This window comes from Furipterus horrens, unplaced genomic scaffold (genome assembly GCF_987537825.1).
Source record: "Furipterus horrens unplaced genomic scaffold, mFurHor1.1.pri manual_scaffold_6, whole genome shotgun sequence".
Taxonomy (NCBI): Eukaryota; Metazoa; Chordata; class Mammalia; order Chiroptera; family Furipteridae; genus Furipterus; species Furipterus horrens.
In genome coordinates, this window is record NW_028327176.1 from 95,935,184 (window position 1) to 95,962,224 (window position 27,041).

The 27,041-nt window shown below is 35.3% G+C and overlaps 1 protein-coding gene across 5 annotated transcripts in view; it reads left to right on the forward strand.

Moving 5' to 3' along the window:
- The window catches only part of UBR2 (ubiquitin protein ligase E3 component n-recognin 2), a 132,300-nt gene that overhangs the window by 26,376 nt on the left and 78,883 nt on the right, over positions 1–27,041 (forward strand). For all 5 annotated transcript variants that reach the window (XM_090282419.1, XM_090282418.1, XM_090282420.1 and 2 more), the window contains exons 3-10: positions 1,727–1,805; positions 3,634–3,747; positions 16,454–16,584; positions 18,463–18,601; positions 19,205–19,267; positions 22,605–22,725; positions 26,213–26,320; positions 26,951–27,039. In XM_090282419.1, the coding sequence (XP_090138545.1) occupies positions 1,727–1,805; positions 3,634–3,747; positions 16,454–16,584; positions 18,463–18,601; positions 19,205–19,267; positions 22,605–22,725; positions 26,213–26,320; positions 26,951–27,039 (844 nt within the window). The remainder of the gene's footprint in view (positions 1–1,726; positions 1,806–3,633; positions 3,748–16,453; positions 16,585–18,462; positions 18,602–19,204; positions 19,268–22,604; positions 22,726–26,212; positions 26,321–26,950; positions 27,040–27,041) is intronic.

Genomic DNA, 27,041 nt, shown 5'->3' on the forward strand with positions numbered 1-27,041 from the left:
TGTCTTCTACACTAGATTATATAGGGAACTCCTAGAAATAAGCAATTCCAGCAGAAAAATGGGCAAAGGATAGAAACAGACTATTTATAGAGAAGTGAATCCCCCAAACAGTTAAGCATATGAAGATTTGTTCAAACATATTAGCAATCAGGGAAATGCAAGTTAAAACAGTAAGATGTCATTTCATATATGTTAGGCTGACACATATTAGAAAACTAAATAAAACCAAGTGTTGATGAAGATTCGGGGCTATAAAAACCCGCACATACTGATGGGGTATATATAGCCATTCTGAACAGTAACGTGGCACTGAGAGTAAGAACTTTACTTGTATATAACTCAGCAGTTCTGCTCTTGAGTTTATATGCCAAAGAAGGTCTCAAACAGATTCATAAGAGAACATCTTCAGGGATGTACCTTGTAGCATCATTTGTAATAGAAAGACATTGGACATAATCCAGATATTGGTCCAGGGATAGTAAAGATAAAAGGTTTTGGATACAGGCCATGGCATATTGTGTAGTAGTTACAAGCAGCAAATCAGATGTACACATATAAAATGCGTGGGTCACATTACAGAAGTGAAAAAGTAAAGAATAGAATGTGATATATAACAGGAAGATTTGTATACATTGCAAGAACATAGAAATAAAAAGGCACACAATAAGCACGTTAGCGTGGTTGCCTATGAGGATACAGGAACAAAGGATAAGGGAAATTTAAAGATTTTCATGACTACCTATCTTATTTCATGGAATTACAGAGATTCTCTTATTTAAGATATCTGTAGATGTATCTAACTGACAGTATGATGAAAGCAAATGAAATGACTAAGGACACTACTGTTGACCCATCAACCTTGTGGAATTCTTAATCTCTTGTCAGGCTATTTCATGGACTGTATGTGTTGTATGACCATCAGACATAACGACCAAGTGAGGAGACCCCCGTTAGTCTATATATTGATCACTTAGAATGTTTAATTTCCTTTTTAAATTAGTTAAGCCCTGGCTGGTTTGGCTCAGTTAGTTGGAGCATCATCCCGTACACCAAAGGGTTGAGGATTCTATTCCCAGTCAGGGCACGTGGGGTGGGGGTTTGATCTCCAGACCCGGTGGGTATGTTCGCTGGTCTGGCCATGTAGAGAGGATGGCCAATTTGTTTCTCATGTCAATGTTTCTGTCTCTCTCCCTTCCACTCTCTAAAAAGCAATGGAAAAAATGTCCTTGGGTGAATAAAAATAAATTAGTTAAAATTTAAGTAGAAATGTAAGTTCTAGTATTTTCTTGCATCCTAGTTAGACCTCTTGTCTTTCTGGGGATAGATACATACCACTTTGAAGACCATTGGTCTGAAACACTTGTTTGGAGGAACTTATTTGAAATCTCAAGATAAATCTTAAGAATTCATAAATTTTTAAATATATTCCATAATATCTGTGTTTTAATATAAAATGTGACTTCCCTGAGTCTTTGAGGGAAATTACCATTCTAGTAATATGTGCCTCCAAAGACTCACTGCTATACATCCAGTGTGAAAAGCAGGTTCTTAAGCTGACTTCATTGATCAAAGATCTCAGACATTTTGGGGAATATTGCTTTTCTTTGAACACCAAGGCACTTCACTAATAATGCTCTTTTTGGATGGATTCCAATTTGAAATGTTATGTTGTGAGATATATAAGTATTTTATGACACTCTGATTTTGTTTTTCTTTAACTTTACAGAGACTGTGCAGTTGATCCAACTTGTGTTTTATGCATGGAGTGCTTTTTGGGAAGTATTCACAGAGACCATCGATATAGGGTTAGTAATGTCTAGAAAATAATCATACACATTATTGAATTTTGTACTACTAGATACCTTTTCTGCTTTTTTAAAATTTCAAGATTTAACACTAAAACAGGGGAGAGTGTTTAAGAAGGGTTTTATTTAAACACCATTAAACATAGGATGGCAGTGTAGAAAGGAATTATGAATCCAGACTTCTTGGAACACATGGTTTAAAGAAAGACAGCACAAATATCAGCTCCTCCATATTGGTTTTCAACTAGTTTGTTTTGCTATTTTTTAAATATTTATTACCTTTAGAACTCTAGGTTTATGTTGGGGGTTATCAAAAATCAGAAGATAAAGTTTAGAGTTATAAGTGTAAGAGGGAGGTTCCTCAAGGGGGATGGATGTGTGAGACAAAGTAATAAGGAAAAGTAACTGGATTATAAATTTAAGAAATATCCTATTTATTGCTCATTTCCGACAGATGATTTGTCATTTCTTAATATTAAAGAGTCATCTACTACAGTGTTAAGGACCAACTCCAGAACATAAGACTCACTGATTTTATTTACTTTTTCTGCTATAATGCAGTCAATACTTTTCCAAAAATCAGGTATGTTTGCTTTTAAGTCAGGGGTACAGACAAAGGCAGATTATTGCTAAGCCTGTCTTGGTTCCTCTATTAGAAATTGAAAACAGAGCCATGAACATAAAAATTAGGGAACTGTTAGTAGCTGGAACTTTTTTCACCCTAACCTCAAATAAAATGGTAGAGGAGAAATATTGTAATCTTATTTCAGGAGCCCTGTTGGGTCAGGACTTTTCCTCCTGTTTGTTTTTATTCACAGTACCCAAGTATTGATAATAATGAACTAAAAACAGCTACAAAATTGAACTCTTTAAATGAGTAAGAAAATTCTAGTTTCCTTTAAGCTGTTCTACCTATCTTCAGTAATGAGAACAAGCATGAAGTCTATAGGGTGGAGTTATCATTTTCCAAATGCCTACCTGCCCATATTTCTTGACATATATCTTTGCAGCCTGTGAGAATAACTATCATTTGTGAGTTTACATTAATTATTTGTAATACAGCACACAGATACTTAGGGCTGATCTAAAACTTGTAGTTAGTAACCAGTTCTAAACTCTAACAGAATTTTTTTAAAAACAGAATTTTCAATCTACCAATGATTAATAGGTCTGTCTTGCCAGATTCCTTGAATCATTTCCATATCTTAAGGAAGAATGAATAATTTTTGGACCCCGCGGGTGGTGAAAAGTTTTTTATGACCAGGCAATCCACTTTTTATTTCCTGAGCTTCCTTTCTTTTCAAAGGATGCTATTAAGGGAGTGTGAGAAAAGAAAAATAAACTGTTTTTATACTTTTTGTTACTTTCTCTAATGCACACGTAGCACTCTTATGGGACTCTCTTTAGGAGACAGCAGTTGTAGGGATCTTTGTAAATCTTGTATCTGGTATATTACACTGTTACCCGACAGCATAGAGGCCAGCATTATACTAATGTAGCCAAAATTTAACTCTAAAACTCACTGTGATTCTCTTAATTAAGGAAGTTAAGTAGGTGGGCATAATTTACCTCTTTAAAATATCTGTAGTTTACTGGTTCACTACAAAGTAGCTTATTTTATTTTGAAATCACTTAAATTAGCTGATAGGCTTATTTGAAATAAGCTTTAAAACATTGAGAATTTTGGCATTTTATTTAATTTTATCCCTCCAAAGAAATTTAAACCCTTGAGCAATGTTATTTCCTTTGTACTTGCTATTCTTACTTATAATCTGATAGCCCTCAGTAAGTACTTACTGACAAGATGCTGTACAATTTCTTTTTCAAGATGACAACATCAGGAGGTGGAGGTTTCTGTGACTGTGGTGATACTGAAGCTTGGAAAGAGGGTCCTTATTGTGAAAAACATGAACATAACACCTCCAAAATTGAGGAAGAAGAGGTAAAGACATTTTCAAAGTTGTTTTTAAGGAATACTGTTTTAACCATGAGTTTAGAATATTTTGAGACATAGGAATAAGGTTATATAGTATGAGAAATGGATAAGCAAAATAGCCTACCTCTATTAACATGACCAGGTAGGTATACTTTAAAGCTTGTTTGCATTTTATAGATGCCATACTATTGCTAGTAGTACACACTTGAAATCCTGAAAATTTAGTTTAATTTGGACCTTTTATTTGGTGTTTTGTTTTCTTTTAAGTACTTCAAATTTTTTATTTATTTAAAATATAGTCAGGGTTTTTTTTATTGATTGATTGATTTTAGAGAGAGAGAGGAAGTGAGAGAAAGAGAGAGAGATGTATGGGTTTGTTGTTCCACTTAGTTATCCATTCATTGGTTGATTCTTGTATATGCCCTGATTGGGGGTCAAATCTGCAACTTAGGCATGTCAGCACAGCGTTTTAACCAGCTGATCTACCCTGCCAGGGGAAGTTCTCATTTATTGTTGAAGGGATTATTTTTCCTATATATATAGAACAGTTAACATACTTGTTTTTTGTATATTTGTGTTGTATCTAAGACTTTGTAGGCCAGATACCTTTCTTTTCCATAGCCTTACATGGCAGCCAGTTCTAATCATCGTTGGTGAATCCGTGATATTGCACGTGTTATGCAACAAGTGTAGAGATGATAGCTAAGTACAAGTTATACTCGCTCCAGCAGTAAATATGTGCTTTTTAAATTATTGATCATGCATTATTTTTCTCAAAACGATATTTATAATGATGTATATTATAATTAAGTAAGTAGTTGAATCTCCACTTTTGCTTGTGACAATTTGATGTTTGATTCAAGATCCTTATTTCAGATTATATTTTTAAATGACAGAGGGGTGGGTACATTAAGAGTACTTCTGTATTATTAGATTTAGAGCAAATAGGCATTGGTAATTCTTCCTGGTGCTCATACCTTTCAGGTCTCAGGTATTTTAACAGAATGACTCAGACTTTATGGTATAGGGCAGTTTCTTTTAGACTGTGTTCCGCAATGATTTGGACACAAACTTTTGTGCAGACTTATTCAGTGCTATATAAAACATGTATCTTAGTTTTATTTGCTTTGTTCAATTGTTTTAGGATTTGCTACAGAGAGACACCAAATGGTCAGGGTTTGGGTTTCTTCACTACTATTAAAGCAGCTTCATTTTAATCTCATATTATATATCAGTTTGGAATTCTGTACATAAAAATACAAAAAAGACAAAGATACATTTGAAAAAAAAAGTTTTGTTTTTAAAAGAAATTGAAAACTAATATAAAACATTAGGACTGTAGGAGAAAATATTTGCAAATCGAATATCTGATAAGGGTCTAGTATATAGAATAATAATTTAAAAAAAACAATTAAAAATGAGCAAAGGACTTGAATAGACATTTCTCTGAAGAAGATATTCAGATGATCGACAGACCCATGAAAATATGCTCAACATCATTAGTCATTAAGGAAATGTAAGTCAAAGCCATAATGAGTTACCCTAGGCTATAGTCAAAATTTAAAAAAAGGAAAATAAGTATTGGTGAGGATGTAGAAATATTGGAACCCGTTGTGCATTGCTAGTGAGAATGCAAAATTATTTCAATGCTATGGAAAACAGTTTGGCTATTCCTCAACATGTTAAGCATAGAATTTGCCATGTGAGCCTGTAATTTTTCTCCTAGGTATGTACTCAAAAGAACTGAAAACAAGTATTCAAATAAGTACATGCACACACATTTCGTAGCAGCATTTTTCACCATAGTCAAAAGGTAGAAACAGCCAAAATATCTTACTGATGAATGGATAAACAAATTTTTGTATATACGTACAAGGTAATATTACTCGGCCATAACAATGAATGAAATACCAATGCATTCTAAAACATGAATGAACCTCCATAGCATTATGCTAAGTAAAATAAGCCAGACACAAAAGATCACATAGTATATGGTTCTATTTATGTGAAATGTCTAGAATACATATTATAGAGACAACACAGACTAGACTCGTGGTTGCCACAGACAAGGGAAGGGTAGAATGGGGGAAAACTGCTTAATTGGTAAAGGATTTGCTGTGAAGTAATAGTAGAAATGTTTTGGAACAAGATAGAGATGGTAGTGGCACAAGTTATGAATATACTAAACACCACCAGGTTGTTCATTTTAAACTGGTTAATTTTGTGTTCTATGAATTTCATCTCAAATTATTTTAAAAGAAAAACTTTAGGACTTTTTATTTTTGTTTTAAAGTAGACTTAAAACAAGTTTCCTAAGAAAAATTATGAATCTGCCTGAAGTTACTCTGTTGGCTTCATCTTTGTACATTAGCAGGGTAGCTATCAAATAGTGCAGACTTTGGTTGATATCATGAATTTTAAGAATAGGCCAACAAGATCACTTGCCTGGCTAAAGCTACATTGGTCCTGCCTAGAGAGTATGCTTGTATACTCGTATACTTCAGGAGCTTGACGGACAATAAAACCTCTGGACTCTGCCATTTAATTCCTATTTAAGAACTCAGTTAAGAGAAATGAGGTCCTCAGGGATAACATTGCATTTAGCATACCTGGTTTCCACTTAGAAAACCTAGACTGTTTCATGCTTGAAGTGGGGAGAAAGCTATATATTTGGAATGTGCTCTTTTAGTCTGTCTTAGAGGTTTTTTTGAACTTTTGTGGTTGTTGTTATATTCAGCCTGTATCTTAAGAAAAAGTTGGGAAAAAACTTGATAATATACTTCTGTAGGGTAATGTATAAAAATTCCACGGGTCTTCTCAACTCTTGGCAGCTGGGATAGGACAGTCCTTCATTGTGCAGGCCAGGGATCAGCAAACTATGGCCCTTCAAGCCAAATCTTGTTTGCAACCTGTTTCTGGTGTCACCTAGGCTAACAATGGTTTTTATATTATGTTTTTAAGTAGTTGAAATAAATCAATAAGATAGTATTTAGTGATGTGAAAATCATAAAATTCAAATTTCTGTGTCATAAATGAAATTTTATTGCAACACTGCCACACTTAATTGTTGATGTACAGTCTGTAACTTTTTTTTGCTACAATAGCAAAATTGAGTAGCAACAACAGAGAAACCTATACTATCTGACTCTCCTCAGAAAAGGTTTTCTGACCTTATTTATACTCTCATAAACCATCAGAAGCACTTGTTTATTACATCTGACTCCCACTCACTAAATGGCATCTTCCATCCATGTGACAACAATAAATTGAGGCTGGTGGGATGGTACCTCTTTTAGTTGAGACCTACCACATACTATATCACATGCTCTATAGTGTCTCCTTTGTTGATCTTCATAAGATCCATAACAAATTTCTCTTAGGTTATAGTTCTCTTGGTATGAACCTGATAACGGATTGTGTTTCCTTTTCTTCTGGAAAACAGAGCTAAATGTTTGGAAATAGAGCCTGTCTGTAGTAGCTGTATGGAAATTTATGATCTGAATTTATAAATAGATATTTTTATTTTATCTGCTTTGTATATATTTTTAAATTATATTTTATTAATGCTGGATGTTTTCTTCAGTTGTTGTAAATCCTTTCTGAAACAAAATTTAATTCAATAGCAAATATTAACTGAATGAACAACGTTGGCAAATATTTTTTAATCTAAAATTTTCACTTAGTGCTGCTCTTACCTCATTTGAATGCAGATTAGTGATTATTAATAGCTAAATATTATGCTAAATACTATACTTGATTTATCTCCTTTAGTTCTCAGAATGGCCCTAGAAGATAAATATTGCTGGTACTGCTATTTTATAGCTGCAGAAGCTTGAGTTTTAGAGAGAATAAGAAACTTGCCCAAAGTGTCCTACACAGTAAGTGTTGGAGAAGTGCTTTAAGTAGTATAGACTCCATTAATGGAACTCTTTGACAGTACGTTATACTGGTTTTTGAAAACATTTTTAGCAATGAAATTGTTATATTACAATAAATAAGATTCTAATTTAAAAATCCCAATAATAAAATAGATAAAAGTGGTATTAATGAATTAATTTTTTCAAATAAATGAAATATATATTATTTACTTGTTAAGAAAGACAGTTCATGTAGTCAGAGAGGTTATTTTGATGATTGTTCAGTTTCTAGTTTATTTCTAGTTTTAGTTGGGTTGTATGGAGAAAATCTCATCCATGCCTTATTTGCATATGAAAACAGTAGGTTGGAGCATCATCCCCTACCCCTAAAGGCTGCGGGTTCAATTTCTGGTTAGGGCACATCCCCTGGTTGTGGATTCGATCCCCAGTCGGGGTGTGTATAGGAGGCAACTGATCGATGTTTCTCTCTTTCTCCCTTTCCCCATTCCTCTCTTCCTAAAATCAATAAACATAATCTTGGGTGAGGATTTCTTTTAAAGTTTAAAATATTCAAACATTTTATAATAAGTGTATAACATAAAAGGTTAAAGTTCATAATTTCCACTGCCCTCTGAGATAACCACAGATAACCTTTTTAACTGTATGCCTTACATTCTAGTGTGAAAGAGGAGTAAATCACAGTTGACTCACTAACAAAGGCTTGCATTCTCTAACATAAATCTAATCAAAGACCTATAATTATTAGTCATAATTGATAATACCACATAGCATAAGATGGTCGTTTCTTTACTCTAGCTGACTTATGCTATAATAAGAGCACTTTGAGCAGAAGTCTTTCCTAGCCTTTAGTTTGCCATTATATATATTAGTAGACTTGTACAACCTAACATCTCTTCACTGCAGAAATAATTCTTACTCAGTGATCATTTTTCAGAAGGTTAACATGTGCATACAAGGATAGCACAGGAATCTATTCCTGGGTCTGCCCCAAACTGGGTTAATGTACCAGCAAAATACCAGTTGGTGATTCCTAATATGTAGTATAATACATTTTAAAGTTATTTTTATATTACCATTCTAAAAACATAATTATGTATTTTAAAATAGTTGTATTATATAAGAAACAGCTCTACCAGGTCCTGGTATTTTGCAGAACAGTTTGGACACTACTGGCTTGGATTCTCAAAAATTGGCAGTTGTTTCTGTCCCAGGACCATTTAATTCTTATAAATCCTGTTTGTTATAATTGTTCAGTCTTCTAAATGTCTTGTATTATGGGACATAATTGTAAGAATTGGAGTGACTAGATAGTGAGATAATATTTTCAAGGTTCTATTTTCTATTTCGGTGAAGTGTGAGGTTCATATTGTTACTAATATCTACTCTTCTATGAATCCTCAGGGGGTACCAGTTCTAGTTCCTTCTTTGTACAGGTGGTTTCACTGTGGTACAGCTTCTAAAGTCTTTGTAAGAAACAGTAGTAAACCTTGCTTGTAGGATTTAAAAAATGGTGTGTGAGACATAAAAAGCAACCTGTTGAGAAGAAATACAGGTAAAAAGTGAGACTTCAAAAAATCTTTTTCTTACTTTTTAAAACATTTTCTTAAATTGTTCAAATCCGTCTCCTTTAGGACTCTGTCCTTTTCCTCCATTCTTTTTACCCCCCCCCATTTGTTTTATATCAGTTCCACTGTGCTTATCTTTGTGTAGCCTTATGTATATTTGCAAGAACGTGCTGATTCTCATTCCATGATATTGGAACATACTTATCTTCTTTATTTTATTTTACTTTTTATTTTTTTGTTGAGGGGGATAGTAATCATATGTTAAGTTGTAATAGTATTTTTTCCCATTTTTTTATTGTTCTATTACAGTTGTCCCATCTTCTACCCATTGCTCTCCCCTGCCCCGCCCACCTTCCCCCTCTCCCAGTCAGTCCCCACCCTGTTGTCCTTGTCCACGGGTCATTTTATGTTAGTTCCTTGACTAGATCCTTCCCCTTCCTTCCCCGCTTCTCCCCCTCCCCCCTCTCCTCTGGTCACAGTCAGCCCCTTCCTTGTTTCCATACCTCTGGTTCTGTTTTACTCATTTGTTTGTTTTGTTCATTAGGTTTCTATACTAGGTAAGATCATATAGTATTTTTCTCTTGCCACCTGGCTTATTTCACTAAGCATAATACTCCCCAATTCCATCCATGTTGTTGCAAATGATAGGAGTTCTTTCTTTCTGCTGCATAGTACTCCATTGTGTAAATGCACCGCAGTATTTTGATCCACTCATCCACTGATGGGCACTTGGGTGTTTTCCAGCACTTGGCTATTATAAACAGCGCTGCTATGAACATAGGGGTGCATCAGTTCTTCTGAATTGGTATTTCAGGATTCATAGGGTATAATCCCTGAGTACAGTGGAATCACAGGATCAAAAGGCAGTTCATTTTTAGTTTTTGTTTTGTTTTGTTTTGTTTTTATTTATTTAGGAAATTCCATGCTGTTTTCCATAGTGGCTGCACCAGTCTGCATTCCCACCAACAGTGCACTAGGGTTCCCTTCTCTCCATGTTCTCACCAGCACTTGTTGTTTGCTGATTTGTTGATGATGGCCATTCTGACTGGTGTGAGGTGGTATCTCACTGTGGTTTTTATTTGCATCTCTCTGATGGCTAGTGATGTTGAGCATCCTTTTATATGCCTATAGACCCTTTATATGTCCTCTTTGGAGAAGTGTTTGTTCAGGTCCTTTGCTCATTTTTTAATTGGATTGTCTGTCTTCTTGGTGTTGAGTCATATAAGTTCTTTATATATTTTGGAGATCAAATCCTTGTCTGAGGTATCATTGGTAAACATGTTTTCCCATACAGTTGGTTCCCTTTTCATCTTGCTGATGTTTTCTTTTGCTGAGCAGAAACTCTTTAGTTTGATGTAGTCCCATTTGTTTATTCTTTCCTTTATTTCCCTTGCCCTGGAAGATATATCAGCAAAAATATTGCTGTGTGGGATATCTGAGATTTTATTGACTATGGTTTCCTCTATGACTTTGATGGCATCACAGCTTACGTCTAAGTCTTTTATCCATTTTGAGTTTATTCTGGTGTGTGGTATAAGTTGGTAGTCTAGTTTCATTTTTTGTATGTCCCTGTCCAGTTCTCCTAACACCATTTGTTGAAGAGGCTATTTATTATCACTCCATTTTATGCTCCTTCCCCCTTTGTCGAATATAAATTGACCATAGAAACCAGGGTTTATTTCTGGGCTCTCTGTTCTGTTCCATTGCTGTATGTGTCTGTTCTTATGCCAGTACCAGACTGTTTTGATTACCATGACCTTATACTATAGTTTGATATCAGGTATTGTGATTCCTCTTATTTTGTTCTTCTTTCTCAAGATTGCTGAGGCTATTTGAGGTTGTTTTTGGTTCCATATAAACTTTAAAAGTATTCTAGCTCTGTGAAATATGTCCTTGGTATTTTAATAGGGATTGCATTGAATCTATATATTGCTTTGGGTAGTGTGGCCATTTAATCCTTCCCATCCATGAACATGGTATATGCTTCCATTTATTTGTATCTTCCTTAATTTCTTTCTTCAGTGTTATATAGCTTTCTGAGTACAGATCTTTTACCTCCTTGGTTAAGTTTATTCCTAAGTTCTTTATTTTTCTTGTTGCAATAATAGTAAATGGATTTTTTTTCTAATTTCTACCTCTGATATTTCATTGTTGATGTACGGAAGTGCCTTTGATTCCTGAATATTGACTTTGTACCCTACTATTTTTGCTCAGTTGACTTAGTAGGTCGATTCGTTTTTTGGTGGAATCATAGGGTTTTCTATGTACACTCTCATGTCATCTGCAAATAATGACAGTTTTACTTCCTCCTTCCCATTTTGGATGCCTTTTCTTTCTTTTTTTTTTTGTCTTGATCACTGTGGCTAGAACTTCCAAAACTATGTTGAATAGAAGTGGAGAGAGTGGACATCCTCCTCTTGTTCCTGATCTCAGGGGGAAAGCTTTTAGTTTTTGCCCATTGAGTATAATGTTGGCAGCAGGTTTATTATGTTGAGGTATGCTCCCTCTATTTCCAGTTTGCAGAGTGTTTTTGTCATAAATGGGTGCTGAACTTTATCATATGCTTTTTCAGCATCTATTGATATGATCATGTGATTTTTGTCTTTCATTTTGTTTATGTGGTGTATTACATTTATTGATTTGCAAATATTAAACCATCCTTGCCTCCCTAGGATTCATCCCACTTGATCGCAGTGTATGATCTTTCTAATGTGTTGCTGAATCTGGTGTGCCTATATTTTTATAGGATTTTAGCATCTATGTTCATCAGTGATATTGACCTGTAGTTTTCTTTCTTTGTTGTTGACCTGGTTTTGGAATTAGGATAATAATAACCTCATAGAAAGAGTTTGGGAGTCTTCCCTCTTCTTGCAGTTCTTTTGGAATGTTTGAGAAGGATAGGAATAGTTCTTCCCAAAATGTTTTGTAAAATTCACCTGTGAAGCCATCTCGTCCAGGGCTTTTGTGTGTGCCAAAAGTTTTTTGATTACTGCTTCAGCTTTACTAGTTAGTTTATTCAGGTTTTCTGCTTCTTCTTGATTTAGTTTTGGAAGGTTATATGTTTCCAGAAATTTGGCCATTTCACCCAGGTTGTCAAATTTCTTGTCATATAGTTATTTGTAGTAATTTCTTACAATTGTTTGTATTTATGTGGTATCAGTTATGATTTCTCCTCTTTTGTTTCTGATTTTATTTAGTTTGGTCTTCTCTATTTTCTTCTTAATGAGTCTGGTTAAATGCTTGTCGATTTTGTTTATCTTTTCAAAGAACCAGCTCCTGGTTTTATTGATCTTTTGAATTGTTTAGTGTCTATATCATTTAATTCTGCTCTGATTTGATGATTTCCTTCCTTCTGCTTGCTCTGGGCTTTGTTTGTTGTTCCTCTAGTTATTTTAGATGTGGGGTTAAGTTGTTTATTTGACAGTCTTCTGCCCTTTTTAGGTATGCCTGTATTGCTATGAACTTCCCTCTCAGGACTTCCTTCGCTGTGTCCCACAGATTTTGGGCTGTTGTGTGTTCATTTTCACTTGTTTCCAGAAATTTTTTGATTTCTTCCTTGCTGTCATTGTTAACCCATTCGTTATTTAATAGCATGTTATACATTCTCCTTGAATTGGAATGTTATTGAGTTTTTTCCTTGAGTTTGATTTCTAGTTTGAGCCATTGTGATCCAAGAAGATGCTTGATATAAATTCAATTTTCTTGAATTTGTTGAGGCTTGTTTTGTGTTCTACCATGTGGTCTCTCTTTGAAAGTGTTCCATGTGCACTTGAAAGAATGTATATTTTGGTGTGAAAGGTTCTGTATATATCAATTAGGTCCATTTGATCTAGAGTGTTATTCAGTGCCACAATATCCTTGGTGTTTCTTTGCTTTGAAGTTCTGTCCAGTGTTGACAGGGGGGTGTTAAAGTCCCCTACTTGAAGTCCTCTAAGATTTTCCGTACGTATTTGGGTGCTTCTATGTTGGGCGCATATATGTTTACAAGGGTCATATCTTCTTGATGGATTGTTCCCTTAAGTATTATGAAATGTCCTTTTTTTGGTCTCTTTTTATGGCCTTTGTTGTGAAATCTGTTTTCTCTGATGTAAGTATTGCTACCCCAGCTTTTTTTTCATGTTCATTTGCTTGAAATATTTTTTTCCATCCCTTCACTTTCAGTCTGTGGAGATCTTTTGTTCTGAGGTGGGTCTCTTGTAGACAGCATATATGTGGGTCATGTTTTCATATCCATTCTGCTACCCTATATCTTTTGATTGGTGCAAATAATCCATTTACATTTAAGGTTATTAGTGATAGGCACTTATTCACTGTAATTTTTCCCCCTTTGTACCTGTGTTCCTCTCTGTCTCTCTCTTTCTTCATCTTCTTAAAGCAGACCCTTTAGCATCTCTTGCAATGCTGGTTTGGTGGAGGTGTATTCTTTTAGCCTTTTTTTTTGTCTGGGAAACTCCTTATTTCACCTTCCATTTTGAATGAGAGCCTTGCTGGGTAGAATAGTCTTGGTTGTTGGCCTTTGTTTTTCATTGCTTGGAATATTTTTCGCCATTGCTTTCAGGCTTATAGTGTTTCTGTTGAGAAATCTGATAATAGCCTTTTTGGAGCTCCCTTGTATGTTATTAGCTGTTTCTCTCTTGTTGCTTTTAGAATTCTCTCTTTGTCTTTGAGTTTTGCCATTTTAATTATATATCTTGGAGTGGGCCTCTTTGGGTTCATCTTCATTGGGACCCTCTGTGCTTCCTGGACTTGCGTGACTTTCTCTCCTCAAGTTAGGGAAGTTTTCTGTCATTACTTTTTCAAACAGGTTTTCTATCCCTTCCTTCTCTTCTTCTCCTGGTACCCCTGTGATATGGACATTGTTGCCTTTCATGTTGTCCTGCAGCTCTCTTAAACCCTCTTCATTCTTTTTAAGACTTTTTTCATTTTGTTGCACTGTCTGGGAATTTTTTTCTACATTGTCCTCCAGCTCGCCGATCCAGTCTCCTTCCTCTAGCCTGCTTTTCATTCCTTGTACTGTATTCTTCAGTTCAGAAATTGTATTCTTCATTTTCTCCTGGCTCTTATTGATAGTTTCTATGTCCTTTTTAATGCTGGTGTAGTTCTCAATAAGTTCCTTGTAGCTTCCCTGGAGTTCTTCGTAGTTCTGCTGGAGTTCTTTGTAGTTTTCTTTGAGCTTGCTGAGCTCATTGAGCTTGCCTGTAATCATTACTTCGAATTCCATGTCTGATAGTTTGCTTACCTCTATTTTATTTATCACTCTTTCTGGGGATTCCTCCTTTCCTTTCAATGTGGGGTTGTTTCTTTGTCTTCCCATTTTTTTTTTTTTTTTTTACTCTTTTTGTTTGTTTCTGCTTCTTGGATTGATCTGCTTTGACTGCTTGTCTTTGTGTTGTGACCTTCGGTGGTAGGAGACCTGTGGGGTTCAGTGGTGCAGTCTCTTTGATCTCCTGAATTTGATGCTCTTGGGATGCGCTTTATGCCATTTATTTGGGCTGTCTGGTTGTACTTGGGTTTTTGGTTGTTGTTGTATTGGTCTTTGGTGAGTCCTTCCCTCCAGCTAGCCAACTGAGAGTCACTCCTCCGACCACGTCTTGTATACTGTTGTACAGGTGCACTTCCTTTACTTCCTGGATCTGCCCCTGGTGGCGTTAGATCATGTCCCAATCTGGGCCTAAGCAGCCTGTTCAAGACTACTAGAGGTCTACTGTTTTTGTCTGTCTCCTTTAGTTATTAATATATTCAATCAGCCATCAGGCTTAAGCACTGAGGGCAGGACTATTGCTTCCCCTTGGGCTGATGCCACTTGGAGGGAGTGGTCTGCCTGCAGTACGGGGAATGAGTCGGCACTGGGACCCAGTTGGCCGCTCCCTCAGTTCTCTCCTCGAAGCCACCACCCCACCCTTCTGCTAGAGCCCAGGGTAAGCAGGCACCAATATATTTTCATACATGGTCCCTTTAAGATCTCTTTGTCTCCAGCCATTTCTCTTAGGCCAGCAAAAAACCCCACTGCTTTTTGCTTTTCACAGCTGGATGCTCTTTTACTTTCCACTCTGTTGCTGTAGGCTGGGAAGCCCAGCTGGGGGTTTAGTCCCCAACCTTCTCAGGGGGAACCCTCAGCTGCTGAGATGTTTCTCCATCCCTTCAGGTGTCACCCATGGAAGCCCATCCAATGCTCTTGCATCTCTGCACTTCCTACCAGTCACGTTGTGATGAAGCGGCCTTTTCTGTCTGTCCGTGTTTATAAGGCTTCTCTCCAGCTAGTGTTCAGTTGGTTATTCCTGGTGATTTCTCCACAATTAAATGCTCATCATTTTATTTGAGTAATGAATATAACACTATTTAGCCCTTACACTAAATAATGTGTTTAGATTTAAGATTAAAAATTTGAGATTAAACATATTTTTCCCTGGCCAGGTGGATCAGTTTAGTTAGAGCATCATCCCGCACATCAAAGGGTTTCAGGTTTGATCCTGGGTAGGGTGTGTACAGGAGGCAACTAACTGATACTTCTCTCTTACATTGATGTTTCTCTCTCGCTTCCTCCCTCCCGCCCTCCCTCCTTCACTCATCCCCCTCGCCTTCCTCTCTCTGAAATCAATGGACATAACCTCTGATGAGGATTTGAAAACAAAACAAAAACGTTTTACCAGCCTTGACTGAATGATACCATGATAAACTTAATATATATTTATAGTAATACTTTTGTACATTAGCCTAGAAATTAGTAACTTACTGTTAAATCTAAAGTAGGAAGTTGTCTGTTACATGCATACACAACCTGTGAGTGATTCTCATAACATCAAGAAGCAGTTTTCTGACCTTGTTGACGTCTTCCCTTTATAATCCTCAAAATCAGGCTCTCCATTATACTTCTAAAACTAAATATTGGTCGTCTGTCCTTAGATAGCATTCCTTTGTTTATTCTGGAAATTAGGGATTTGTAGGATATGAAGCCCAAAAGATGATTTTATGTTAGGTTTTAAAGATCCTGGAATGTCATTCTAAAGTTTTTAGATTTATTAGGCATTGGAGTGTCATTGAATATTTGGTTCAGTTGATTTCATTTATTGGGATTATAATGAACAAAGTGTTTTAGAGGGCTTGATTTGGTAGAATGTAATGTATAGGATGAAACTGAAGAGAAGCTGAAGCTGGAAAATCAGTCAGCTTTTTACAGTAGTATTTTGAGGGGTAGAGGCAGAATGGGAAAGAGGAGAATTAAATGTGTATTCAACAAGGTTGCATTTATTTTAATGTTCTTTTTTTTAGGATCCTCTTGTTCATTTACCAGAAGATGTGATAGCAAGAACTTACAACATTTTTGCTATTATGTTTCATTATGCAGTAGAGATATTAACCTGGGAAAAAGAAAGTGAATTGCCAGCAGATTTAGAGATGATGTAAGCATAACCCATTTATTTTTTATATTTGTACTTGCTCACACTTAATTTTGATTCCAATTTTTCATATTAACTGTAATACAGCTAGTATAGAATGTAATCATTTCTTTTGTAATAATTTTCAGCAGAACAGTAACCTTGATTTTATACTTTTAAAATATGTATGATCCACTTAATTGTTAGAGATTTATCCCTGTTGGCTGTTTGCTTTAGTTGGTTAATAACCATATTTAAGCCCATCAAGGCTCTTACCACTGGTTTCAACACAGGCAATTTTCTCTTCTTTGTGTGATAAAACTGGTAAGTTAATTCTGCAATTCTTTTTATTTTGTCTATTGGATATGATTAAGAAATGAGCTCTTTCTTTTTTGTTTGACTAAATGCCCAAACTCCTCAAACTCAGTTTTAATCCATTTTGGTTCTAAAATGTTATAAAATATATTTTATACTTCTGAGTTTCATTTAGTATATATCTAACATATTTACCATTTGTACTTAAAGAGGTCACAGACTTGTGACTGGAAACTATTCTGTCGTGGTCAGTTAAGGTTATAGGCTAACTTGTCCTTGTGAGTGTGCTTGTTGTGCAGTCTTTTCTTTTCATTCTAACCACGTTTGTTGGGTTGCTTTTATAGTTCAGGTTGAACACAAGTTGGTGTGAGAGTTTGAAGTACACTGGTGGTGTTTCTTTTTTGCTTTCTCAACGGTATTTTCAGAATTAGTTGTGAATTAAGTGCTTTAATAAAATGAGGTGTTACTGTGCCTTTTTGGAAATGTTGAAAATGACTTTGTACCTCGTGACTTTATCTTCATGTACTTCAAGTTGGGAACCATTGATCTAAGATCCAAATTTAGAACAGAGGATTTTTGTTTTTATTTTTATTTTTGTTTTATTTGTAGGTTCACGGCATTAGCATAAAAGAGAAAAAAATCCAACTTGCTTCTCTTGTACTGTTTTCCCATCTTAGAAAATGCCATTCCATCTACCCAGAAACCTGAATCACCAATATCCATTTAGATGTCAAGTCCAGCTGGTTCTCCTTCTATCAAATTGTTCTATTTCTGTTCATCTCTGTTACTACTATCCTAGTTTAAGTTACATTACCTTCATTTTTGGACAATACAGCCTACCTAACTGGACTGCCATATCCACTCTTGTCCCTCATGATTCATTCTCCACACTATAAGGCAAACTGACCATATCTCCTATTCAAATCCTTGATTCCTTTAGGATGGCATAATCAAAATTCATTATAAGGTCTTTTAGATTTCTGCCTCTTTCCAGACTAACCTCCCTGTGATCCAGTTTCTAATATTTCCCTTTGCCACCCCAGGGCCCTTGCTTTCACCTTCCTCTAGTCCAGGATTTCTCAGTCTTGGTACTGCTGGCATTTTGAGGCCAGATTAATTCCTTATGATGGGGACTGTGCGGTGGATTGTAGAATAATTAGCAGCATCTCTAACCCTCACCTTCTAGATGCCAGTGGCACTCCTTTCCCAGTCATGACAACCAAAATTATCTCTGGAGATTGTTAAATGGTCAACTCTGGGGGTTAGAGGAGAATTGCGCCCTTTTAAGAACCACTCGCTTTGGGTCTCAGATTACTTCTCTGGCAGTTTCTCTCTGAAATCCCAGACTTCTTTTACCCAGCTCTAGCATCCTACTCTTGATAAAAGCCAGTTCACATAGAATTAAGTGTCCAATATCTATCTTCCTCACCAGACAGTAGTGTCTGTCCTAGAACAATGGGGATCACAGATGACTTTGTTATAGTTTGTATTGAACACATTCCCTAGAACAGAGTATGCTCTTAATATATCAGCCTAGAGCAAGAAATATGCAAATAGGTAATATAACATTAATATTTTATTCCACAGAGAAAAGAGCGATACTTATTATTGCATGCTGTTTAATGATGAGGTTCATACCTATGAACAAGTTATTTATACTCTTCAGAAAGCTGTTAACTGTACACAGAAAGAAGCCATTGGCTTTGCAACTACAGTAGATCGAGATGTAAGTAATTTTATTATATTGATGTCATATAATAAGTTGAACTTTTACTACAGATAAATTATCCTAGAATATATAACTAGAGGTGTATATCTCTCGGTTATTTTTTTCAGTTTTATTTGACTATTGACCCAAATATATATTGGGTATAATGGTAAGATACTGTCAGATAGAAAGTTTAGGAGAAAATATAGATATACTTGTCCCCCCATTCTACCCAGTCATTAGAAATATTCCATTATGAAAATAGAAATTATAGCAGCCTAAATACTATGCTATATTACCAGAGAGAAACAGTGACAATATTTGCCTCCATGATCCCAAATAAACTTCTTTTTTAAGCTGTTTAAAAAAAAAAACTAGCAGCCTTAAAGAATAAGGTTGTCTTATTCAAGAAAATATATTTATTAATGTCTTGAAAATGTTGGGATAGCTTTGAAGGAAAATAATTTTAATTTACTTTCCATCTGTGAATAGAATAATTGTTGTAAATATTAAAAATTAATCAGTTGGATGCTCAAGTATGTTTGTCTACTGGTTCAGAAGTTATTAATACTGAGTATAATTAAATTTTTACAAGTTAATTTTAAATACCTTTGTTTACAGGGACGTAGGTCTGTTCGATATGGGGACTTCCAGTATTGTGAGCAAGCAAAATCAGTAATTGTGGTAAGTAATTTTAAAACATGCCTACACTATTATTTTTTTATTAGTTTAAAACTAGTTCCATATTTTGGACTTATGAAAATATTTTTCTGCTTTCATTAATGTAAAGCCAACATCAACCAATATCATGTTTGAAGATAAGTTTATTGAGCATTGCATTATTGCTTGATATCTTGGGGTTTTTTTAGCTTTGTAAGATTAATATAGAAGAAGAATGTTTAGATGACGTCTGTGTATTTTCTGCCTTCTTATTTCTTCATCGGAAACATCTTAGGAAGTTTTTTGCTCTTTGTCTTGTTTTTGATAGGGTTTCACCTTACTTTTTAAGAATTAGACTGGCCTTTAGCACCAAGATTAGAATTCAGGGGAAGGGAAGTTGTTTCTTGGTATCTTATAACAAGGTAGGCTGCATATTTTAATAGCATTTATTCTATGTGTTATTTCTCTTAAAAAAAACTTCCACACATTTGAATTTGTTTTTAAAAGTTAGCATTTATTATTTTTTGCAACATGTAACTGCATTTTATGTAAATGTCCATTTTAAAAAGTTATTTTATATATTGTGAAATGTTTTTAATATATAATATAAAAATAGAGAAAGCACAATGACCACCTGTGTACCCATATTATACATATTATTTTTTATACTTAATTTAAATGAAATAGTATAGAGGCCCCTGTATTATTGCTTGATTTAATTTTTCTTCCTCCTACTCTAAAAATAACTACTTTCTTTCATGAATCCATTTTCTCATTCTCATTCATATCTTTGTGCTCCATTATATATCTATTAATGTTATATGTTGATTTGGAGACCTTTAAAAATTATATAACAAGATTCATACTAAATGTATTATACTGCAACTTGCCTTTTCAGTGTTGTTTTGGATTTATCTGGGTTGCTACATGTACCTGTAAAGTATTCCATTGATGACTACTCCATGATTATTCCATTCTCCTATCGGTGGACACTAAGGATATTACCAGTTTTGCTATGACTGGCAGTCCTGCTGTGGCTGTTATTTTGTTCCCATGTTGCAAAGATGCAGAAGTTTTTCTAGGGTTTATATCAAAAATGGGATTTCTGAGTTGTTAGGGTATGAGTATTTTCAGCTTTATTACATTTTGCCAAGTTAGCCTCCAAAGTGGTAATATCAATATACATTCCCACCATCAGTATATGAGAGTCCCCATTTTTGCACAGCTTGGTCAAAACTATATATTAAGTTTTTTTAATTTTGCCAATCTGATGTAGACAGACGGAATCTTGTGAATTAAAATTTGCATTGCCTTCATTACGAAGTATCTTATATTTATTGTATTGATCATTTAAGTTTTTTTTTGAAAATCCTGTTTATAACCTTTACCCATATTGGGTTGTCTTTGTTTTTGTTTTTTTTTAACCTATTTGTAAGGTACTCTGTTGCAAATATTTTTACCCAATATGAGACTTATTTTGTTTTGTTTCTGGTGTCTCTCACTGAGGAAAAGCTTTAAATTTTAATGTAGCAAAATATATCTCTGTATGATTTGTACATTTTGTGTCTTGTTTAAGAAATTCTTCGTTGATGTTTGAACATATTCAATAATAATGCATAAGAAACTATTCTGTGATTATGTAAAAGAATATTCTCATTCCTAGGAACTGTTTCCTGAACTATTTAGGGATAAGGAGACATGATGTGTGATGCATATAACTTACCCTCAGTGGTTTGGTTTTTGTTTTTTTTTAAGCATATGTTTATATCTGTGTGTGGAGAAAGATAATGTGCAAATAATGCAACGTTTACAATAGGTGAATCTGGGTAAAATAAAGGATATTTTTCTTTTTTATTGTTGCTTACATGTTCATTAGTATTGTTTAAATTTTCTTTTTTTAAAAATTAGTGCTTGTGATATATGGTGGTGTTTGCATAGGTACATTCTAATATAGAACAGAAAGTCCAGAAGTAGACGCCGGTATGAGGAAAATCCAGAAAACCACAGGTACATTTTAAGGGAGGAGGAGACCTTCTTAACTAAGACTAGAACCCAAGGAGTTAGAAAAGAAATATTCTTTGACTCCATAAAAAATTGCATAGCAAAATATTCTATAAACAAAGTCAGTAGACAAATAGTAGGTGTAGAAAAACTATTTCTAACACATAGGGTAGAATGTAATGTTTATGATAAACAGAGCTCATAGATTATCAAGTAGGGAACAAACAACAAAATGGAAAAATGGTCATAAGATACAAAAAGTAATCACAACAGAGAAAATGTAGGTGGTCAATATATATGAAATATTACTCAAGCTCACAAGTAATCAGTGAAATGACAGGGAGATTTCATACCCATCAGACTAGAGAAATTACAGTGATAAAATGACTTGGGCAGAGATGCAGAGAATAGGAATACTCATATAAAAGTAAATTGCTACAGCATTTTTAGAAAACAATGTAGTAGCATCTGTTTTAAGTTTTACTTCTAGTAATTCATCCCATAGAAATATGAGCATCAGTAAGTGTATGCACAAAGATGTTTAGTACTGCTTTTTTTATAGTCACAGAAGACTGAAAACACAGGGAATATGAATGCTCTTCTCTAGAGGATGTTTGAATAAATCCTCACCACAGAATATTATGAGTCATTAACCCCAAATACCGGTTAACGCAAAGATGCACAAGAGTATGTATAGTATCCCATTTTTACAAATAAAAAATCTCTTTTAATGTATACATATGTAATAGATATAGATGGAGAAAATTTGCAAAGATGTACTTTGTTAATGTGGGTTATGGAGATGGAATTAAAATGCGTGGGTAGAGAAAGATCATCTAAACAAAAATTAAGGAGGGGGTCCATGTTAAATAAAAAGTTTTGGTAGACTAAACAGACATTTCTACAAAGATACACAAACTTCCAATAAGCACATGAAAGCATGCTCAACATGAGTAATCATTAAGGAAATGCAAATAAAGACCATAACAAGATACCACCCATTAGGATTGTTATTATAAACAAAATAAAAATAATAACACTATGACCTTTAATGATGTTGCTCCATGGGAGGCATTGTCCCTTAAACCGAAAAGTCGCCAGTTCCATTTCAGATCTGGGCACATGCATAGGTTGTGGCCCAGGTTCCCCAGTTGGGGGTGTGTGAGAGGGAACCAATGGATGTTTCCCTCACACATTAATGTTTCTCTCCTTCTCTTTCTCCCTCCCTTCCCCTCTTTAAAAATAAGTACAAGATTTAAAAATAATAATAACGCTTTGTAGTTACATGAAATAAAAATACTCTTTTCTATAAAATAGTCTTTTTAAGTTTGTTTTTTCATCCTGCCATTTCTTTTTAAAGAGAAATACCAGTAGACAGACAAAGCCACTTAAAGTTCAAGTTATGCATTCATCTATTGTCGCACATCAGAATTTTGGTTTGAAACTTCTGTCTTGGCTGGGAAGCATTATTGGATATTCAGGTAGGTTCATGAAAGCTTATGCTACTTGATTTTAAAATGAACTCATATGTTCTTACAAAACTGTTTGAAAAAAATCAAGTGGAATATTATTTTGCTTTAATTTCACATTTTTAAATACCATCTTAGAATATCTTTATGCACAGAAAAACCCGAGTTTCTCAAATTTTGACCCACAGAATTTTAAAAATATGCATACAAAGGATTTTATGTTCAAATAAATGCAGGATATATTGGGTTTTAACAATTTTAAATGACTTGAACATGCTAATGAAATCTAAATCTCAACTTAATAAAATAACCTTTTAATTTAACGGAGTATCTGTGGAACTCTTATCACTTAGCAAGCTGGACAATGCTACTGTAAATGAAACCCAAATGGTTAACAGTTTAAAGAATAAAACATGTATGTTGATATCTTTGTTTTGACTTCTGCAACTTTTAGTTTCCAATAATTTGCAACTCTGAAAATTTGCAAATTTAAAGTTACTTGTTTAGTGTTTTGATTTTCCACAATATACAAATTAGATAATCTTTTTAATGAAATGGTAACAGAATTAGAATCCTTGTGTTCAATGTCAAAAGTACAAGTTTGGTGTAAAACACTACAGAGTAAAACAGGAATAGATCGAAGCTATCTGTACTACTATATACTTCAAGTAAGAGAGGTGGTTTGGATAAATGACATTCTAAAGAAAATTTCTGAAATGTGTATTGAAAGGCTATTAGAAGGAACATTGCCACACTGTGAACTGACAGGTAAAGTTAAGATGTGGATATTTAGGAGAATATGTTTGCTTGCCTTATAAATTGTCTTTCCAATTATTTTTCTTATCCTTATATATTTTTAAGTTTTGATGTTTTCCATTAGGTACCTATATGCAAAGTATGTGCTATAGTAAAAAATTATTCTTTTTTTTAAATTTTCATCTTTTTAGAAGCGAAAAACAGTGATTTATTTATAAATTATGGAACAGAAACATATTAAAGTTTTGGTTGTATTAATGGTTATATAAATATTTGAGCAATTTTTTTTTAAGGTTAGTATTTACAGGATGTAGGAATTTGTTTTCCAGGGCCTCTCACATAGTAGGTCCACAAAGATAGGTACCTAGTGAAATTTTGTTTAATAGTGAACATTTTGCATGGCATTAATAAAAAGGACTAGTATATATTACAGTGTTGAGGTCATGCCTTCTTTCCTATAAATGGCAGAACAATTTTATATTACACCTATACAATTTTGCTGTAACATGATTTAATTGGCATTGGGTTTGAAGAACAACTTTTTTAAAGTATATTTTATTGATTATGTTGTTACAGTACATTAGTTCCAATTTTTTTCCCCTTTGCTCCCCTCTGCACAGTACCCCTCTTCCTTCCAGCAATCCCACCCCCCCTTAGTTCATGTCCATGGGTCCTGCATGTAAGTTCTTTGGCTTCATCCTTTCCTGTATTATTCTTAACTTCCCCCTGTCTATTTTGTACCAACCAATATTGCTTCTTAGTCCCTGCACCATTTCTCCATTTCTCCCCATCTCCCCTCCCAGATGATTACCCATACCTATGATTCTGTTCCTATTCTGGTTTGTTTAGTTGGATTTTGTTTTTATTTCTTAGATTCAGTTCTTGATAGTTGTGAGTTTGTTGTCATTTTAGTGTTCATAGTTTTGATCTTCTTTTTCTTAAGTAAGTCCCTTTGACATTTCATATAATAATGGCTTGGTGATGATGAACTCTTAGCTTTACCTTGTCTGGGAAGCACTTCATCTGCTCTTCCATTCCAAATGATACCTTTGCTGGATAGAGTAGTCCTGTTTGCAGCTTGCCTTTCATCCCATTGAATACTGCTTGCCAGTCCCTTCCTGCCTGCAAAATGTCCTCTGAGAAATCAGCTGATAGTCCTATAGGCACCCCCCTGTAGGCAACTCTCTGCCTTTCTCTTGCTGCCCCCAGGACTCTGTCTTTATCTTTCACCTTTGGCATCTTAGTCATGATGCATCCTGGTGTGGTCCCCTCTGGGTCCAGCTCGCTCGGGACCCGCCATGCTTCCCAGACCTGTATATCTATCTCCTTTGCAAAATTTGGGAAGTTTTTCTCATTTTTTTCAATTCTTGCTTCCTCAATCTGCACTGGTTGACTGTTTTTTTTCTTTCTTATGTTCCAAATCATTGATTTGAACCCCAGTTTCCTTCTCTTCACCATTGGTTTTGTGTAGAATTTCCTTCGTTTCACTTAGCATAGCCTTCACTTCTTCCCTTATGCGTTGGCCATACTCAAGCCTATCTGTGAAGCCTGTGAGCATCTTTATCACCAGTGTTTTGAATTCTGCATCTGTTAGGTTAGCTACCTCCTCATCTATTAAATTGGCTATCTCCTTGTCGCTTAGTTCTCCCGTTTAGTTCTCCCACTGGAACCTTGATCCGTTCCCCCTTTTGGGCCATACTTCTCTGTCTCCTCATTCTGACATGCCCCTATGTTTGTTTGCCTCCGCGTCCCAAGTAGAGCTGTTGCTCCTGGTACTTTGTAAGGGGGGGAGCCTTAGGGATTCGTCAGTCCAGGGCGACCTGTTTCACCATGCTGTGGCGCTGTATGTGGGGGAGGGGTCCGAGAGAGAACAGTACTGCCTGCCTAGCACTCGCCCCTTTTCCAGTCATCTCTCCCACTTCTGCACCGGACTGGCGCCCCTCTAGCTGCTGTCCTGGCTGTTGTTCCCAAAGTGGGTGGGTCTGCTGATGTTCTAGGACCGTGGGGGCCCTTTAAACAAGCGGACTCTGCCGAGAGGCTGGCAGTTTCTGCCTCCACCCCAACCCCCACTGGTCTGCAAGTCAGAAGCAATGAGGCTTGATTTTCCCTGGTGCTGGGACTGTGGGCTGGGAGGTCCGGCGAGGAGCTGGGAACACTCCCCAGGTGTCCCTCCTGACTTTTTAAAACGTTTGACTGCACTTTGTGCCGGCCTACCGCTGCCGCTGCTTCCACCACTACACTGCATCTTCTCCATACTGGCTCCGCCCCTCCTACCTGTCTGGATGAGTATTTCTTCTTTATATCTTTGTTTGCTGGACTTCCATGGAGTTTGATTTTCTGGAACTTCTGGTTGTTTCTAGTTTTGAGATAGTTGAATTCCTTTTTAGTTGTGGAGGGAGATGCAGTGAGTCTGTCTATACCTCCATCTTGGCCGGAAGTCTGAAGAACAATATTTATTTTAGTGATTTTTAAGCTCTTTATAGCATAGAATGTCATTGCTTTTGTGATAGACATAGATTTTGATGTTCTGGGCTAAGAGTTGGTGAATAATGCAAGATTTGGAAATTTTCTTTCTATACAAATGTGAATAAGATAGTTAATATGTTTACTTTTTCTGAATAAATTCAGCGTTTTGTAAAACATGTAAAACTCCATATGTCCATTTGAACATTTCCACTAAAATGTCATTTTATTTTAATATTTGAAGTTAACTATTTCATGACTATGTTTCTTCTGTTTTAAGATGGTCTTCGCCGAATTTTATGTCAAGTTGGTTTACAAGAAGGGCCAGATGGTGAAAACTCTTCTCTTGTGGATAGATTGATGCTTAATGATTCCAAATTGTGGAAAGGTGAGTCTCTTAACTAGATATTGGGGCCCCTACATAGGTAACTAGGATGTTAATGGTTTTTTAAATTTTTTAAGACTTTATCTTTTTTATTTATATTTAGAGAGAGGGGAAGGGAGGGAGAAAGAGAGGGAGAGAAACATCAGTTTGTTAGTGGAACATTGAATGGTTGCCTCTTGCACAACCCCAGCCAGGGACCTGGCCCGCAACCCAGGTATCTTCCCTGACCAGGAATCAAACCAGCGACGTTGTGGCTTGTGGGATGATGCCCAACCCAGTGAGCCACACCAGTCAGGGCTGTTAAAGGTGTTGTGTTTTGTTTTGTTTTGTTTTTATTTAGGAAGATATTTTAATAAGTATGGTTTTAGAATTAGCACATGCAATCTTATTCTTTGGGGGGGAACAGACTTGGGGTCCATCACTCAAATTAAATAACCTTTATATTTTGTTAGAAACTATATAGAAAAAAACTGATTTTTTCTAAGAAGCAGATTGAAAGTATTTTATACTAAGGAACACATGTAGAGATTTGTTCTTGAGATTTAAAATAGAGTTGACCATATAAAAACTTTGGGAATATAATTTTTAACTTGGTCTATATATCCTTATTTACATCTGCTCTCTTTGTAAAAGGTGCTAGGAGTGTGTATCATCAGTTGTTCATGAGCAGTCTGCTTATGGATTTGAAATACAAGAAACTGTTTGCTGTTCGATTTGCAAAGGT